Genomic DNA, 19,911 nt, shown 5'->3' with positions numbered 1-19,911 from the left:
TAACTAAGCAGCCGAATAACTGTTCTGATTTTTTACTACTTGTTTCTTCTTATTATTTCCTCTCTCTATTGATCTTACCGTATATTTAGATGGTGTTCCTACAGATAAGGAATATAACTCATTTAATGTCCATCTGGAACCTAAGCAGTTTTGAGGCACTTGATAAAATAACAAAGTAGGACACTATTTCATATAAACAGTCTCTTCTGGGGTAATAATTTTATAGATAACTTTGATGCAACCATTCATGAATTTCAATAACTCAGTACTTAAGAGGTGTTTTTTTTGATTTGTTGAATGCTGCAATACTTGTCTTGTAGATACTTGGAATGTTCAGCAGAATCCACAGCCCTAAATTAAGCATATTTGCTCCCTACACAATATTTAGGGAGAATTAAGTCCCTCACAATGAGATACCCAAAAGCCAATATGATGATCAAGCAGGCAGTAGGAAGGGCTGAGGATGAGAGGAATAGCAAAGGAGCATAAGAAAGTCGGAACTAAGGGATGGCACAAAGTCATCCATCCAGACCCTTACTCATCTCTGACAAGACCATCACAGTGAAGGGTCTGTCCAACATGCTTTTGAAAATTTCCACAGCTGGAGATTTGACTTCTCTAGTTAGCCTAATCAAAAGCTCGACCATCCTTGTTAGAAATGTCTTCCTAATCTCCAACCTAAATTTCCTCTACTGCAGTTTAAGGCCCTTGCTCCTAGTCCTGTTCCATATGACCACAGAGAAAAGTTCATTACACGAAGAATTTCAGGCACCTAAGGAACTCTGAAGTTGAATGAAAAACGTTTCCGAATTTTAGATGCATCCAAGATTAAGCAGCGTCTGAGCAGGGTTTTGTAGATCATAATTCTGGACTGAGGCACGTAAATCCCACCACAATCTTCTACATGCCTAAATCCTTTCATGGACCCAGGTCTTATGAATTTTAAATAATTAATCTCATTAGGGTCAGCCAAAGAACAGAATAAGTTGTATTGCTGAACATGTTGATGTATCCCTTCTAATCATATTTTCTACTTTTCTTCCGCTATAACATTTTCATATAAATTTGCTGATGTTACCAAGACTGCAGCTCACTTTCCAATAATTCTGTTGGCTATGTAGTATTAAACAATTGTTTTTCACTAAAGCAAGAACACATAACTAAGAACATAAATGAGGATCAGATCTGTTATAACAAGAGTATGTTTATGCAGTCACAGAATAAAAATGTACTTTAAATGATTTCTCTCAGGTGACTTCATAAGTCAAAGAATCCTGTCTCCTGATGGGGGTGGGTAACCAGAAGCACATAACTCCACGGCTTCACAGTCTGCACTGATGTTCAACAGCTTTCCAGATGCAATTAAGATGCCGGTTTCAACCTATGAAGCCTAAAATGGCACAGGCCCTACAACCCCTAAGGCAGTGGTTCCCAACCTTTTTTTTCTGCGACCTGCTGCTGGGAGCGCAGTGCAGCGGCAGCCTGGGAGCAGGGGAGCTCCCTGCATGCAGTGTGGCTCATTTTTTGTGTACAGCGCTGCAGGCATTGCCCTCACAACCCCCATTTGGGTCATGATCCGGGGTTGGGAACAATTGCCTTAAGGTCAGCATACGATCACTAAGGTCAACCCAGAGCAACTTCCTGCAAATCCTATCTGTGAGCCAACTTCATTTAGCAAAACCAGGTCATTCTCAGTAATCATCCCTGGAATTGGAACTCCTTGTCCTTTGAGGGTGTCAGAGCCTGAACCTGGGCATCTTCCAGAAACATTTTAGCAAGTAAGGTTGTGTTTGGAGGTGTGTAGCAGAGCACAGGGTGTGCTCTGTTACTCACAGGGGCGTGAGTAGCAGCAAGGCAGCCTGCAGCTGGTTGCAATCCCAATTAGGCTCAGTTGTCTGACTGGGAACAGGCTCCGGCTGTTTCCTACAAAAACAGGGCTCTGAGCAGTAAGGCTGGCAGGTTGCTGCTAGCAGCTGAGAGAATACCACCACCCAGTTGGAGCTGCTGCTCATGCCCTCTTGGAGGTAAGAGAAGAAGCTATGCAGATGGCTGGAGGCTCCTTGTCCTGGGGCGTGACCTAAAACTACAACCTGCTAGGGAAGATTAAGTGTCATGGGACTGCTGGTGGTGGGGCAGTCTCCAGGAAATGCCACACCTGGGGCCTCCCCAGCAAAGGGAGAATATGTGGTGCCAGACAGCTTTAGCCCCTGCTGCCTTGTGGCTGACCCCATGGAGGGAAAAGACTAGGGGAGTACACCCTAAAGAACAAAGCAAAGGCCCAGACTCACGGTGAGCTCTGAGGCAGTGTCCTGGCCAGGTAAAGAAGCCAGAGAGAGTGCCCAGACTTGCTGAAAGCTCTGAGGCTGCATTAAGGAGCTGAGTGTGTGGTTCCAAGGAAGTGGGACCCTGAACCTGTGGGGAACCATGCATGAAGCTCCTGGAACAAAGGGATAAGGGAACTGTAGCCCAGTATAGGGCAAAAGGACAAGGCCCCAGTGTGGAGATGTTAGGGGACCAGGACTGTCCCAAGCTCAGCTAGGAGCCCTGAATTGGTAGGAGCTGGGAATCTTGAATTGGTAGGGGCTGGGAGCCCGAGTAACAGTGAAGGGCTGGGAACCCCAAGTGATTGAGTGGCTGGGTGTTAGACCAGACAAATAGGCCAGCTGTTAGGCATGGGACACAGTATAGGGTAAGTCAGAGCTGTGTAGATAAGCTCTTGACATTAGGGAAAGTAAATGGGTAGCCTCCCACCCTACTGACATCTTCTAACTGATACCAACTAAGGCATGGTAGGTAAAGTAGGTGGGCAGTTTGCCCACAGGCAAGTGGGCAGGCTGATGATTTGACTGGCCCAGGGATGCTCACTTGTTATAGGGTATTAAACTACCATTATTTTATTTGGTTGTTTATTATATAAGCTGCCCTGAACTTTTTGGGGAGGGCAGCATATAGATCATACAAATAAATAAAAGTGTCATGCTTGGGTCTAGAAACCATATTTCCTCTCACACCCATTCCCATGGATATAGCTAACTCCAAGTTCTCTGTTGGGGTTTAAGCAAACTTAAAATAGCAGGCAAAAAATTAATCCTTCAAATTTTTACTAACCTGTTTGGGGCTCACTACTGGAGCCAAATGTGCCTGGAAAGTGCTCCTTCGATCTGTGATGGGGTTTCCATGATGAATTTGTGGTAGTTCTTCACCTACAGATTTAATATTACAACACTTTGATATAAATATTGTGGGGGTGGGAGGCACAATGTAGCTTCAAATTCCTAAAAATATACTTGGCTAGTCAGGAAGTACAACATGTCTTTAAGAGTCAAAGATCAACAAAAGCTGGACGGCAAGATTTGACAAACCACAAGAACATTTTACAGTTACTGGATAGAATGGTTTAATTTACCATACTATTATTCTCTGGTAAAATACAAAAGGTTTGAGACAAAAGGCTGAAATATAAAATGGCTCTCTCTTCTAAACAACTGCATCAAAGTTTAGTATTAGTTACTTTACCTTCTTGGCTTTCAGGTATAATAAAATTTAAAGTTTTAACTGTATCCTCTTGGTTCAGTTGATAGTCCAGGGAATAATCATCATCATAATCCTCTTCAATCTCTTCAGTAATTTTCTTAGTATCTGGTCCTGTTAACATACATTCTATTGCTTTATTAGACATTTTTATGAGAACTGAACAGTACAAAGGAAACCCGCATCATTTTGCTCGTTGTTTGTGTTGGTGGTTTTTTTGCGTTTTTTTTTTTTTCTAGGTTGTCACTTCAAGTCAGTTTTATAACTAGTAACCTCTAAAACAGGGGGTCAGCAATGTTTTTGGCCCAATGCCAAAAACAACCCAAACCTGACCTATGCCTCAACTTGGTGTGCCAGGGAAGACCATGGGGGCCAATCCTCGTTTTACTGGTGGCAGGTACAAGCACACTTCTGGGCAGACAGCAAAGGAGGGGCAGGGTTGTGTTGCCCCGGCCCCTCCCTGCCCTCTCATTGGGGCGCTCATGCAGTCACTGCCAGCATGGAACCAGTGCCACGGCTCTGGAGCCTAGTGCAGCTGGTTGCAGCCTGCCTGCCGCCTGCTGCAGCTGCCCAGGGCCCATGCTGGCTGTGACAGACAGCCCACAGACTGCAAACAGTTTCACTAGGCTCTGGAGCCCCAGCATTGGCTCTGTGCTGACAGCAACTTCACGCACGCCACTAAAAAGACAGCAGGAGAGAGGCCAAGGTTATGCTGCCCCAGGCCCCTCCCCTGCCATCCATCCATTCAGCCACCACCACCACAGAACCCAGCCAGGGCTCTAAAGCTTGGTACTGATGTTTGCAGCCTCCCAGGTACAGCCAGCCTGGGCTCTGGGCAGCTGCTGCCAGCCACAGAGCCTGGGCTGCTTGCAGCAGGGCTTGCAGACTCCTGCTGCAAGCAGCCCAGGCTCTGTGGCTGGCAGCAGCTGCCCAGAGCCTGGCCCAGCAGTTGCATGCTAGGCAAAATGGCATCGCTTGCCATGCTCTGGTACACATGCCAGGGGTTCCCAACCCCTGCTCTAAAACACATTGGAAAATAACAGTGATTATAACTTAGATTTCCAGCCCAACTAGTAAGATTGCCATCATGGGTGTGTCACTCCAAAACTGGTGGTATTTTGATTCCAGTTTAAAAGACCTGGGGGGCGGGGGGAGGTGAATGATGTCCAATATTTAAACATTTAAAAAGTGATTATACTATAATAGTAAAAGAACAATGCAAACTGGTTCTCTACTAACAGACATTTTTTTTTTTAAATGTCATTCACTCTCTCTCAGGAATAAAATTAAGTCATCCTAGCATGATTTAGTTCAGTCTCCATGCCTATTCCTGGTAAAGGCAGAGAACGCCAGCTGCAAATGACAGGGGGTTTTTTAATGTCATAAAAAGGAATTAGCCAAATAACATTTTTTTAAAGGCCTTGACAAACTTATCAGATGTGCAGTGTAACAGGAAGCCCAAGGCTCCTGTTACTTTAAGGAGAAAGCAGACCAAGCTTTCTAGGTGGGACCAACAGCTGAGCAGAAACAAGCTGCTGAGAAGGGATAGAGATCAGAGCGATCACTGGGGGAAATAACTATTCTGAGAGCTAGAGGTGCTGTAGTAAGCAGCTAAGGGGGACAGACACCTAGGCAGCCCAGAAGCAAAGAACTGCAAGCAGCTGAGCTAAACTTCAGCAAGGGAGTGCAGGCTGGTCTTCAAGCAAAAACCCCTGAAGGTGGCTGAAGAGCCACCTGACAGTTAGGGTTGGAGCTCTGGAGGCACGTAAGGCCAGTGCTTGAGACTAGGTGGTCCGTCTGGGCCTGCAAGCTGCAGTGATAGGAGCTCCTGAGCAAGAGGGCTGCAGGAAGTGGACTGACTGGCACCCAAGCCATCCAGGAGAGCTATGAGGAAAGAGCTAAGGAGGACTTGCAGCTTGCAGGGAAATGATGACCCAGTATGGGGAAGATTTTTGTTGTACAGCCATTTTGCTCATGTTTATGTTCTTATTAGGCTAACTGGAGTACTGGGTTATACCTACAGGGGAGGTGGGGAAGCTATGGCGGGTACCTGATCAGGCACTCAATAGCAGGCAACCTAGCTGGGGGTTAGGGACCCAGAGGGCTAAGGCTGATGTAATGTGTTTAAGCAATGGCTGGGAGAGCTCAGGCCAGGGTCAGGCAGCCTAGCACCACCCACAGAGCAGTGGGCTGGTGCAGGCTGACTCAGAAAGCTGGTCAGGGACCCAGAAAGTTGAGGGCTGAGACAATTACAGCAGCCGTGGTGGAGCCAGGAGCCAAGAAGGCTGAAGGCTGAAGCCAGAGCCATCTTAAACTGAGAGGGCCAAAGCCTGGGGAAGGATTAGAAACCAGAGGCCCAGGGAAAAGAGAACCTTACCAAGGACCAGGGGCCTGCCCAACTGACTACAGTATTTGATGGACAGGCCGGAGGGCCCAGTGGACAACTTAAAGTAACATCTGCAAGGCCTGGGCTTAGCTATGGGGGGAGGAGGGGGGGGAAGGAGGCCACAAATAGCCTCTAAGGCAACTTAGTGCCCTGAGGCACTAATAGGGCTAGGAGGGCCACGGCATAGGAGTCCAAGGGGAAGGTGAAACTAGACTGGGCTCTCTTTGGGACCCCTGGTGGCAGCTTCCCAAAGTGTTATAAATAACATAGATTTTATAGATGTCTAGGATCAGAAGGGACCTTAGTAGATGATTGAGTTCAACTCCCAGCCCTGGGCAGGAAAGAGCGCTGGGGTCAGATGACCGCAGCCAGGTGCTTATCCAGTCTCCTCTTGAAGACCCCCAAGGTAGGGGAGAGCACCAGCTCCCTTGGAAGCCCGTTCCAGATTCTGATAGTCTTTACCATAAAGAAGTTCTTCTTAATGTCCAATCTAACTTTGCTCTGTCAGTTTGTGACTGTTATTTCTAGTAACTCCAAGGGGTGCCCTACATCAAGGTATGGCAGACAAGGTAAAAAGTGAGGGTATCCCAAGGAGCCACAGTGCTGGGGGTAAGTGGTCACCAGGAGCGTCACAGTCAACCCTAGGTCCTGATCTGTCACCGTAGGCAGTAATTAAAAGTTGTTACCAACATCCCTGCTGTCAAACCAGTGGCCTATACATTAAAGCTTTAATCTCTCATATCCCTTCTTCTAGTCAACCAGTCACTCATTTAGTATTTAAACTCAAACACTAAAACATATGACTTTTTAGATTACTATATTACTGAAAACTAAAACCAGGCCTTACTATTAGGGAACAGAAGAATGAACAGTGGCTTTCCTTTGCATTTTTTATTTCTTAAGAGACAAAATCTGTTTTTCAAAATCCTTGATAAAGAAGTCCTTCCAGGTTCCTTGCTGTCATAAGTTCACATGCACTGCTCACCCCCTATCAGCACTCTAACTTGTTAACACACAAACTCATTTTTAAGAACATAAACATGAATTTACATAAACCTCAGTCTCTGTGGGAGACAGGAAATCTCTTAAGACTAGCTAAGTCCATGCTGAGACCTGGGTTTTTGGCTGTAGCCTTGTTGGTCTAAGGATGTAGGCAGGCAAGGTTCTTTGGGTAGATACGATATCTTTTATTAAACCGAGTAGCTGGAAAAAAGTTCTCTGTGAGCTTTCAGGTGCAATCGCCCTTCTTCAGGCATACATTCTCACTGAGATCCTGTCACACTTTAAGCTTCTTTCACTCCTTGGTGTCTCAGAACAGCAGACTCCCTATGCCTGAAGAAGGGCGATTTGTGCCCAAAAGCTTGCAAAGAACTTTTTTCCAACTACTCAGTTGGTTTAATAAAAGATATCACATCTACGCAAAGAACCTTGCCTGCCTACGTTGATCATGCCCAGGAACAGCATCTTGAAGCACCCTATTCTGCAATGGAATACCTGAATTGGAAGATCATGTGTCTGCATATTCTAAACAGACTTTTTTTTCCTCTTGTTCAGAATATCCTTATCCTAAGAGCATGCTCAGTGCAACAAGAAGGCCAAGCATTCTATATCTGTGTATTTCTAATTTGAACTTTACCATCATATTAGTTCCTCAACATTCATTGAATTACAATCATTATTCCTGTCTACTATTAAATTCCTATTTCTCTCTTGGTATTTAAAAAGAGAGAAATTTGTGTTAGAACCCCTTTTGGAAAGGCATAAAAAGTTCAAGAACATAATAAATGCTGAGCTAACTTTAGAATAACACAGAATACATAGATATATTTTTTTTTTTAAATCTACACCTAATAAAACTACCCAGAGAATTCAAAACAATATTAAATGGTAGAATTTAACCAGGAGTAAAGAAAGACCAGCACATTTTTCTATATTACCTGGATCAGAAGACTGAGACTTTTCTACCAAAACTTCTCTTATCTTCTCCACCCATAAGTAAAGGATACTTTCACCAAGGTTCTGTCTGAAAGTTATTTAAAAATCACAAAGTAAGTGATCCTTCTTGTAGGGTTTGCTTGGAAATTATTTACATTCAGTTTATAAATATAAACATTTTAGAAGCTTTTTAAAATATAAAAGTGCTCAGATGAACTTGTGGGTGCAAAGAACCTTTTTTGTGTGATCATTTCTGTAAGATGATACATTTCATGCTATCTTCTGCACAAGGTATACCATTCATATTTCTCTTGGGTATAAGGGCTCTGTATGCATTCCTGATTCCCCCTGCTAGGCTGTATGTGAAGCTCTTCCAAAATTTCAACATATTGTGAACAGTACAAAAGGCAAAATTTTAATAAAACATTGTTCTCACCTTAGAAGGGGGTATACATCTAGCTTTAGGCTCCTGATTTTGAAAATCTGTGTGCTGTTTGTTTTAGACATTGTGACCTTCCAAGTAAAGTAGGGTTGCACAGAACACAGTTTTACAGTTGGGGTCCACAGACTCAGGGCACCCGCCCCTCCACAGACCCTGACCTCTGCACAGTTAGCTTTTAAACGAGCGAACATTCCAACTAGCTTCAATTAAATTTCTAGTACATAAAATTAAGCTTATGCATATGACTGCAAGACTAGGGTTTTAAAAGTTGCTATAAAAAACCCCCACCTTCTTACAAATTCTCCAAATGTGTAGATTAAAGTGAGAAACAAGATAAAAGGCCTTCCACAAAATGGACTTTTACTAAATAAATTTCTAGAAGACGTATGTGTAGCAGACAGACTGAAACCACATTCAAATAAGTGTATTGCTTTAATCCGCTCCTACTTGCACCTGAAATCACTACATGTTTGAAATAAAGCTGCCCTGCATTTCTGATTTAAAGCTCAGTTCATACCTTAACAGAACCTTACTCTTGGTTCTGCAACTAGACCAGATTCTTGGTTTCAGAAGACAGTCCTTCACAGTGTCTGTTTTAATTAAGCATTCCCTCAACCTGCTTCCCGAGATCCCTTTACAGTTTTTACAGTGTGGCTCTGCAGAGGCAATTTACGGTGAAAAAAGAAAGGTTGAAAGGATTTGTGCCTGAATTACTTTTGCAGAGCCACATTATTTCACTTCCCCTCTACTTTTAATCATTTTTAATACATAAGGAAAGAAAGGAACCAAGAACTGGTATGAGGACTGCTTTTATTTTGAGTCCTTGCATTTTCAGATCTTAAATGGGTCCAAATGGCACCTTAAAAAATCACATGACTATAAATGGCTGTACGACTTTCTAAACATGTCATAAGACTTCAATATGTGGATCTGCAGGAACAATAAATTCAGAGCGCTACATTTACTGGTTATTAACCACCTGTTACTAAAGTTTGTTTTAGTTACAGATGAACAGAATTGCTGACAATACCATTAATTTGTATTGTATAAGAAATAAAGGAGAACATGACGGATGTCCAAAATAAACCAAATTGCAGTGAGGCAGTACAATGTTAAAGTATAATAAACATTAAATCAGTAATCTGATTTGTAACTAATTTTCTCTGAGATGTTTCCTCAAACAATGCATACAACTCAAAACAGGAAATGTGTGTTTCAGTTTCTTGCAGTCATTTTGTTATGAATCATAATTTTACACGAGAAACTTATTTTTGCAACTTAATTTACACATTTCAGCTTCACTTTGCCAAAATAGGACAAATGTTTAAAATCTTAGCAAACTTGTACTGTTTCTTCATCCTTTATAAAGAAACAGAAAATAATAACCAAGGACACTTATGCTTTGCATGTGATTGGAAATATTTTAGGCTGAAACTGACATGAAGAAGAATGCTTTAAATTTAAAAGCTTGTCTAACCTGCAGGTCTGATCTTGCAGTCAGACTTGTCTAACTAAACCAACTATACAGTTGGTCCAATAAAAGATATCACCACCAACAAAAAAACCCAAAAAAACTTTGCGCCTTGTGTATATACATACTAGATATAAATGGCTTTACTAAACACTCATGTTTTAAGGAAAGTATTGAAGTAAGAGTTTGGAAAATACAGACTTGTAGCTATGACATCAAATTTTAGACATGTGGCAGATAAAGCTGAATACCATATTTCATACTGGTGTTTAACAAATATATAAATGCATGTTATTTGTAATACAGAAAAACATATTAAGTTTTTTATTATAAAAAGCAAGTCCTTAATTATTAAACTGGGTAGTACTTCCATAACCCATGTTTAACAATATTGTTGTTCCAAAGGATATTTTATACTGTTGAAGTCCTCAGAAGGAAAAGTTTGCAAAAGGAAGTGATCAGATAATTCATGCAGTTCTACTGCTGGGTGCAGACAACTGATTTCTGGAATCTTAGTCATAAACTATACATATTATCTGCATGACACCCATTCTGGTGGTCATTTCCCTACGCTCTATGAAGTTTCTTAGCTTTTGTACCAATGTTGCTAAATTATATTTCCTTTGAGAGAACTTTTAATACTGAGAATCTCTGGAAAAGGACCAGCATCCATCCACTTGTTAGAAGTTTAGTGTTTAATACTTTGAAGTAGGTCTGTTTGTGGTCTTTAAAAACTAGACCAATGACTATTCAAGAATACTTATTTTTGTAATTTTTTCAAAGCGTTTTATGACTTTATTTGGGAAGACCCTCAGCAGGGAGGGTTGTTTGAGGACATGAGACTGGCTTCATATCTTATCAGTAACCCTCACACAGTACCAGTACCCCTCTTCCCTCCCAGCCGTCTCATAAGTGCTGTGTCCGCTTTTATGAAACAGAGGCAAAAAGACAAAGAAATGGCCTCACTTTTAGAATTACAAAGCCTTGCTTTTAGCCCTACAAGATTCATGTACAACATCAATGTGCCCAAGAGGTAGCATAGGATCTGGCCCAGAGTGAACAGTGAGCATGAACTATATTAGATTGTTTTATTTTGTCTCAGCTATTGCTGCAATAATTTCGTAACCATTCTAATTTATACATTACTTAGCTTCTTACATTTAAGGAGCCATGAACTGAAATTACCCTATTCAATTTTGTAGAGTTTTCCAGATTCTGTCACTTACACATATATTTCTTCCAGGCTGTTTCCTAATTCCATATAATCTTGTCTTCGAAGCCAAGGAGCGCTGGAATGAAAGTAGACAATGAAGGGTGGAGTCAATAAACTGATTAAGGTATTGTATGCTTCAGTGACTGTATTTTCCTCAACAAATGTTTTTCTTTAAAACAAAATACAATAAACTCCTGAAGAATAAGAATTTTTAAATAAAAGACTGTCAACTGTTCCTTCTGATTTAAAGATTTGGAGTTTTTAAATGTAAGAGGCATTTAAAAGGTCATCTTACCTTGGGGTTTACTCTCACTCCCTGTGCAAAGAGCTGATCACTTTTTCCATGCTAGTTCATTAATGTAACTACCATTGCACACTAACCCAAGTTTTCTCTGGAGAGTCTTTCAAACCTATGCATGTGGCATAATTTTTATTTGTATCTGGTGCAAGGGCTCAAGAACTTCCTCCAACCTGTCTTCCACTGATCCTTGACGATGATTCTTCAGGCTTACAGTGCTAGCTTTTACATCCCAAATGAACCACAAACTTTTTACAAAAGTTTTCTTTTTTTTTTTTCTTCTTCTTATTGTTAGAACTTTATTCTATACCGATACCTAAGCACTGCTTATCGGAGTGAGGGGGATTGGAACCTTACTGTATTAAGGGTTGTACTAACTAGGAAGAATCCCAACCCAAACTTACAATCCAAGCATAAACCAACAGGTAACAGGTGGATTCAGACAGACCACAAGAAAACAAAGAGGCACTATAGAATCAATGTGATAGGCAGAAGCCAAGACACATCACCAGCATAATTGTAGTTCAGAACTTTGTAGGCTTCACTGCAAAGGTAAGTGTTAAGGACGAATCTGGAGGAGAACAAGGCAGCTTTACAAATTTTTATGGGCATTTCTTCCTAAACATAAGTGGCATCACAGAAGAAAGTTTCATGGCAAGCCTATCCACCATCTCCCTGCCCGTCCCCCCAGTGTCTGGAAGGCCTGGGCTCTTTCCACCCTACTTCACCCACACCACTGCAATACTGATCATTTAACAAAAACGCAATAACTGGTTAAAGAGGTTGACTAAGTGATATCACTTACTTCAGTTGATAAATTGGTGGGGCTGAGGTTGGGTATTCAGGAGGCAGAATCACCTGAAAGAATTTTAACATAATCATTAGGCTGGTCCTCCAAAACTAGCCAAAAGCTAATTATAGATTTTGGTACGGAGAATTCAGGTTAAGCAGTCGTCCACAATGGGGGGGGAAAAAAATTGTTCCACTATTATTATGTGGTGACAGAAAGATGCATCCTTCTACACTAAGGGTATAATCTTGGTATTATTTTAAGATACTGATATCTATAATGTACATAAGTAACATGTCCTACCGTCTGGTCTATGTGAAATAAGTGTTATGAAAAATAAAGGAGTGAAGAAATTCCATGTGAGCCAACACACAGCTATTAACTTACTGAGAAGCTTGTACTCACATATACGTAGAAATTTCAGTCCTGTCCATGCTACAGAAAAATGTGTTTTAATTCTAAGTGTTTTTGGTTTACAGCAGTGCATAGTGACATGCATAACTGCTGTCCCAAATATTTTAGACATTTCAATTAAAACAAGTATATTAATCCTTTCAGGTAGGTCAAACTAAGGTGTTATGTAGCTGTACCACTTCAGCAAAATCAATATAAAAACAGCTAAAAAGAAAAAGGACAGTTTAGGAACTTTAAGTCAAATTTTTAACAGTGCGAAATAGTGCAAAAATCATTCCTAAATAGTTAGCATGTAACTTTTAAGGCAGTGATTACAAAAACAGGATTAAAGGTCCCATTTAAACAATGGGAATACTGAACAACCAAACAAATGCTGGAATCCCACTAAATGGGACTCCAAGGAGTAATAGAGATAGCTGTGTGATTAATTACACAGTCTATTAAAACTATGTACCTACAAACCCAGTACCTGCAAACAAAGAGTCCATTTTGGTTGCTCCAAGCAATCGCTGATCTTAATGCAAAATATCCTTTCAGCTTCCTCAACAACACACCAATCATCACCATATATGCATGACAGGGCATCTATTTCATCAATCTACAAGACAAGTACATTAAAACTGAAAAAGGCACTTTTCTTAGAAGCTAAGCAGCCTCCCATCACGCTCACCAGAACTGTGATCCTATCTAGAAATAAAGTCTAAGTTGTTACACACACACACAGAAACAATGGACTTGTTTACTTCAGACCTCTCTTCAGTTTCATGCATACTTTATAAAAGCACACCACCAACAAAACCTTCCATTCTTGTCTGGAAATGTCATACCATAGGGGTGCAAGAGTACTATTGTAGCTACAATAATCCAGAAATTATGCGAGACAAGGATTTTTCACTATGCTGTGCCTGATTTCCTGTGAGCAGACTTGAAGAATGTCTTATAGTTGAAAGATTAAGTTAGATAATCTCAACTACATAGTTGGTTCCACCCCAAGACAGAGGTTTTCAACCAGGGGTACTTTGGAAGGCCCCAGTGGCAGCAGCATAGCAAACCTGGCAGCACTCCCGGGTTTTGTTGCTGCACGCCACGCAGAGGCCCCCTTCCCCCCCCCAACTCGTCAACCGGCCACGGGGGGAATCCCTGCCTCTCGACCAGCCGCCAGAGGTACCCCAACCAAAAAAGGTTGAAAACTCATGCCCTAAGAAATCCTTGCCTCCTGCATATTACAGGTCATACCAACCTACATGAAACCTAAATTATGTTATCAGTCACTCTTTGAAAGACTGAACCTCATGAGACTTTGCCTATATAATCCACTACTCTAAATGTCTGGATTCCAGAGAGTAAAGTTTCCTGGAAAAATGAATCAGTGAATGAAGCATTTAGACCTGTGGATCTCAACCTTTTTAGACTCAAGCTACCCCTCAGAAAATGCCGCTCTTGGCTCTCACTCGGTCTTTTTGACTATGGAAAAATAATAGCAAAATCTTTCTGTTGCAAAGAACTCAGAAAGACTGCAACAGGTCAGAATGGTTCTGATACTTTGGATTCCTATTTGAAATCTCTGGGTTTATCGTGTGAACCATGTGTGGGTGTTTGCACAGCTAACCGTGCTAAAGCTGTGCAGCTCTCTTTAAAGGATCTCATCACAGATGGGCTGCAAACCACCTGTCTAAAGAAGAGCAGTGACACAGGTGTTTAAGACATGGTTCTTTCGTTGTTAGGAGGTTAAAGCCATGATCTCACATCATGTAGCTTTAGGCTAATGGCAATCAGCCTTCCCTAGACCCAAGGCACAAAACTACCCTCCCCACCCTGCTGACTCCAGGAGCCCCTTAGTACTTCGCTTCTCTTTTTTTTTTTTTTTTTTTTTTGACTGCAGGAAAATACAGCAGCTCCTTCTGCTGCAAACAACCCTGAAAGCCCACAACAGGTTGACCCTGCCAGCTCCCGCATGAAGTCTCTGCATTTACACCATGCATCAGGCACAAGCATCAGCATACCCTCGGTTTTCCTAATAAGGGTGCATCACCCTTACAAGGATCAATGCTCCGCCCCCAGTTAAGAAGCACTGCTTTCTCCCCCGTTATTTCCTTGTTTACAAGGACACAGGGTGCAACCCACTGGGCGCAAACAGCACCCTCCCCCCAGCCAGGAGCCTCAATCCCTAAACATTTCTAAGCCGACACTGCGGAGCGACGTCGCCACTAGGGCTGGGCAGGCGCAGAGGAAATCCCCCCCCACCACAGTCTCCTGGCCTACACTAGGGCTGCACATGCGCAGACCTCCCCTATCAGCTGCCGGGGGGGACCAGCCCCGCACGCTGGGGAGGTAGAGAATCACCCCAACCTCCCCGACGCGGCTGAAAACCAGCAATGGAGCCCACCGTCCCTCACTTGTTTCTGAGCCGTTTCCGGGTCACGCGCTGCCATTTGGAACAGGGAGCAAGCTAGGGGGAAAGCTGCGGCCGCCGCCTAAAGGCTTTGAGCGATGTGCGCATGCGCTTGAAATGGAGTATGCGTGTTAGTGGCCGTGATGCTTTTGCCAGGATTTGGGGAAGAACATGGGGCGGGAAGACGCGTGGGTCCGCTCAAGGTTTAGCACTCGCGCCTTGCACCCAGCACAGCCCCATCTGTCTCCGGTTACCGGGGAGCAGCCACCGAGGGCTGCATCCTGGCCGTGCAAAGTGCCCTCCGGTTGCCCTCGTCCGGGGTTAGCATCCAGCTTGCCCAGGGATGAAAGCCAACGGAGCAACAGCTTCGCTATGGGCTTCAGAGGGGCCAAGACCTCAGGTCAGAGCCCTTTCCGCCCCGGTGCCCCACATGAAGTGAGCCAAGACGGGGCAAGCGGAAGGGAACCAATCTGTGACTCGACCTGACTGCATGCTGTCCGAGGGGAAGGGGAAAAAATACTTAGCACAGATTTCTCCAAGAGGACAGAGCAACAACGCGCTGCATGTGGGATTCAACCCTGTGCAAGCAGACGGTTTTTTATCAGTCTGAGCTGCTGTGAGGAACAGCTTCTGCCCACTAGGAAAGTAGATGCCAGGCTGTTCAGCAATTGGATCTCAATTCAGCAGCAGGGTAGAGCCATGGCCCAGTGCATGAGCAGCTGGCAGTGGGTGGAGGTGTGGACAGCATGCCCCACCTGGTCCATTACTCCTCACTGCTGGCTGCACAGCTGGTGCAGGGGTCCTAGCAGCAGCAACAACAACAAGTCTCACTGCCCTACTCCCCTCTCCCACAATGGGTCCTGCCCATGCCAATCCAGTCAGGCTGCAGCCCTGTGCATGCTGTGGGTGCACAGATCCACCTGTGCCCCAGACCTGCCACATACCCATACACTGTGGGGATGGTGTCAGGAGGCAGTGGGTTGGGAGTGAGTGGTATCAGCAGGGGGCAGAGGCAAAGGGGAGGCTGTGGGTTGGGAGTGAGGAGCACCAGCAGGGCAGGGCAGGAGTAAGGGGGGCCTCAAGTCCAGAAAGGTTGAGAGCCACTGGCTTAGAACAGTGGTACCCAAAGTTCTGGCCCCACAGCCCGAGTGGTGTGGGGTCAGTCTGTGAGTGTGAAACAGTGCCACCACCTGGCTCTCCTGGACCAACACCATGTGCCAGCCCAACTGTAGCACCACTGTCCACCAGGTAGTACTAAGGGATCATTAAAACACAATTAACCCTTAAGTGGAAGGTGAAATACGAACACAGACAATTCAGTATCCTAAAATCAAAGTTTAACTTTATTAGTACAACAAATGTTATCGTAGCAGTTTCCATACACAGGGAGAGAAAAACAGTATGATGATCTCACCCAATCCCAGATGTTACTTTGCTCAACAGAAAAGGTGGCCAATCAGTTCCCGCAAGCGAGGGGTGTGTTGTTGGCTGGGATGGTCCAGATAGGTATTGAAAGTTGGATTTACGACGATGCACGCTTAACCTTTCTTGCTGTCCCCTTTTTATGCTTTTTTCAACTTCACTCCTCTGATGACTCTTTGCTTTCGGATTGGTCTCTCTGTAGTCAGCATGTTGTCCACATTTTATTCTGTCAGCACGTTCCTTTGTTCAACAGACCCATCACAAGCATACATCTTAATTTGGTCTTTTTCCAGTGCCTTGCTTTGGGTATTGTCCATTAGTCTCCCTTACCTTTCATTAACATATCCAATCATTTCACCCCTCTGATTCAGCTGGTTAGTGCCAAATTCAGTTAATCTGAGCTGGTAACAAGATGAGGCAGGGCACTGTTGGTGCCTGCCACTTTAAAGGCAGTCAGGCAGCTATCAGGTGCCTGGTGGCAGCAGCCATTTTGAGATCCTACTACATAAAGAATATAGTTTGCTGTTGCCTGCCCAGGCAGAAACACCACCTAGCTGAACTGCAGCAGGAACAACTAGGAGGTAAGGGCAAGAGCTTATGGGGATGGCTAGGAGGCTCTTGGTCCTGGGCATGACCTAAAACTACACCCTGCTGGGGGTGGGTGGCCTGGTGGGGCTCCCAGGGGCATGGGAGCCCCCAGGAAATACCAGGCCAGTTACCACCCTGGTAAAAGGTGGGCTGGAGCACCTTAATAACCCCAGTTCCCACATCCCTGGTGGGCGAGATTGAGCAAGGGGGGCCCAGGGTCACAGTGGAGCACTGAGGCAAGGCCCAGGTTGGTGGAGGGACCTGTGGTGGTGGTGCCCAGACTCTGCGGTGAAGGTCTGAGGCTGCATACAGGAGCCAGCATAAAGCTCCAGGGAGGTGGGGCCCAGTCTTGGGGAGCTACTAAGGAAGCTCTTGGGGCCAGGGATAAGGGGATTGCCCAGGGAGGGCTTAGGGACAGGGGTTGGAGCCCAGTGTGTGGGTGCAGGACCTGGTGTATGTTTTGTGTGTGTACCAAGTAACCGCAGTGTGAGGGTGCTGGGACCAGGAGCTCTGCTGAAGAGTGACAGTCCCAGTGAAACCCAGGAGCTCAGGTCCCGGTGCTAGCTAGTTGGAGGGAACACCTGCGAGGCTTGGGCTCTGGGGGTAGGGGAGGAACAGAGCTGCTGATAGCACCCCCTGGCATCGGGGTGGGAAAGCAGGCAGCCTCCTGCCTAATTAACAGCATAATTATGAGAGGCGGGCAGTTAGCCCAGAAACAGGTGGGTGGGCCAACATCGGACTGGCCCTGGAAAAGGCCCACTTGTTACATAGCCAGATCCAGTTACACAAAGCCATTACTATGTTATGTTAGAAGAACTTCTCACAGTGATAGAAAAGAAAAAATGCTCATATATATATGAGCAGTAGGGATGTGCAAAGTGGGCCATACTCAATTGGGATTCAGCCTGAATCGGGGGACAGTGATTCAATTTGTTGATTCACACCACTGTCCCGATTTTGATTTGGCCAAATCTGAAGATTCAGTGCTGATTCAGAGAATCAGAGACTCAGCCATAGACAGCTTTAAATATTTTTTCTACATACCTTGAAGTACCAAGTGCAGCTCATAAACACTGCAATGAAGGGGCGAATGGACAGTCCCACAGGAGCACAGGGGGCTGCATGCTCTGTGGTGGACCTGGAAGTGGACTGGAAGTGCTTGTGGTCCACTTCCAGGTCTGCCGCCAAGCATGCTGAGGACCACCCCCATCCCATATGCCCATGGGACACTCATGAGCTCCACCTGGTACCTCAAGGTATGTAGAAAAAACATTTAATGCTGTGTCTATATCTGAATCATCAAATCTCTCCAAATTGATTCAGAGGGTTTCAATTCAATTTGGATTAAAGGGTCTCCTAATTCGATTTGGCCACCGAATAGGGCCAAATCGCCACTGAAATGAATCAGTGACCAAAGCTTTGCACAGCCCTAATGACAAGCTACCCTAACACAACCCTGTGCACTGGATGTGGTTGTGGAGCAACCACGTATGCTAGCATGCAGGGACACATTTTTCAGCCGGGAGAGCTCCCCATAGGTTCAGAAATATGATAGCAGGGGAGCAGCAGTTAACATTGCCACTGCTCTCCTCCTGTCAGATTTCCAGATCTGTGGGACCCCAATGCCTAGATGATGCAACTCTCCCAGATTTGGCCTGGAGGCCAGATATTGAGGACTGCTGGCCTAGAGAGAAGGGAGTTTATTGCTATGAGAAGGGAAACTTTGATTACTCCTAGGGTCAATGAGATGAGATGCGTGTTCTTGTGACCAAACAGGAATTGCACCAAAGATACTTGACTCTCTCAAGAATTTCCCTTCATCCATGAAATCATTTAAAATACCCCAGATTTTGACTAACTCCTCAGGTGAAAAGATGTAACTATGAACTACATAAAACAAATGTGGATTTTAGTTCCATACTGACAAGGATAATGGGCAGCAAAGAGTGGTTGGAAAATCAGTGATACTCAGGCAAGTTACCAGAGACTGGCAGGTCACAAAAGTGAGAATTAATTTGTTGTTGAATAGGACATCAAATAAACGGGCATCAGTGCCTTCACCTCCTTTCTCTGCTTGGGGTTAAAGTATTGCAATCCACCTTTCCCACTATACTATTCTGCCTCAATATTGCAAGCTGAAATCCAACTACTTTACAATTCAATAAATAATTGTCCATGTGATTTTGCAATTTAAAATATATTTACGTTTTATTCACACTTCTCCAGCAATTCTGTTAAACACCTGCTTTCATACTAAAAGCATATGTACAGTAGATCCTAAAAAGTACTGTGAGTAACCGAATGTTTTCTCAGGCTGGGTATAGTAATCCATTTGCCTCATAGACCAGCCTTCTGCTGTGGCTGAAGAATAGACAGATTTTTTTTATTAAATCAACAATACCTTCCACATACATAGTGCTTTTCATTTAGCACTTTCAGAAGGCTTTCGGATACTATGTCAGCCTCTCATCTCATTGGCATGGCTCTGTTGGAGTCAATGGTGCCTTGACAATTTATACCAAAAGTATGGACTATTGAGTAAAACACTATTCCTGTGAGGTAGAGAATCATTATCACTTTAATGACAGTTTTAGGCATACAGAGAAAGAATGACTGGTAAAAGGTCAATCAGGATCAAAACTAGAAACAAAGCAGAAATATTGACTCATGGTCCCACTAGACTGTTTTTCTCCTTATGGAGCATGACAACTGTACATTTTGAAAGTCATTCACTTTTGTCATTTGTGCAATGACATGTGACAAACATTTGGATTTGAATAGCTGACCTCCACTGGCACTGAAGGTCTCCAGTAAGCCTGCTCCATTGTCTATTCATGTCTCTCCAATGATGGTCAGTGGGAACCTTGCCTTTCTGAAGGGAGAGCAGTGTAACATACAGATATTTTCTTCTTTTCTCCAATACGGGGTCTATCTACTTTAGAGGGATAAGAAAAATAATAAGGATCAACTAGAACTTAACTAAAACCAGTCTATTTTCTTTTGTCAACAGATTCATGCATATTTATTCA

General features: G+C 43.9%; 1 protein-coding gene across 1 annotated transcript in view; it reads right to left on the bottom strand.

Moving 5' to 3' along the window:
* The window catches only part of IMPACT (impact RWD domain protein), a 40,469-nt gene extending 25,506 nt beyond the window's left edge, over positions 1–14,963 (bottom strand). Inside the window, exons 1-7 of the mRNA XM_019547135.1 lie at positions 14,877–14,963; positions 12,950–13,078; positions 12,082–12,134; positions 10,992–11,054; positions 7,855–7,940; positions 3,517–3,645; positions 3,109–3,203 (exon numbers count right to left, since the gene is read on the bottom strand). Of these exons, the coding sequence (XP_019402680.1) occupies positions 3,109–3,203; positions 3,517–3,645; positions 7,855–7,940; positions 10,992–11,054; positions 12,082–12,134; positions 12,950–13,078; positions 14,877–14,912 (591 nt within the window). The 5' untranslated portion in view covers positions 14,913–14,963. The remainder of the gene's footprint in view (positions 1–3,108; positions 3,204–3,516; positions 3,646–7,854; positions 7,941–10,991; positions 11,055–12,081; positions 12,135–12,949; positions 13,079–14,876) is intronic.
* Positions 14,964–19,911: the final 4,948 nt, after the last annotated feature.

The sequence above is a fragment of the Crocodylus porosus genome, unplaced genomic scaffold (genome assembly GCF_001723895.1).
Source record: "Crocodylus porosus isolate Cpor-Errol unplaced genomic scaffold, CroPor_comp1, whole genome shotgun sequence".
In the NCBI taxonomy this organism is placed as follows: domain Eukaryota; kingdom Metazoa; phylum Chordata; order Crocodylia; family Crocodylidae; genus Crocodylus; species Crocodylus porosus.
This window is presented reverse-complemented; position numbering and strand designations above follow the sequence as displayed.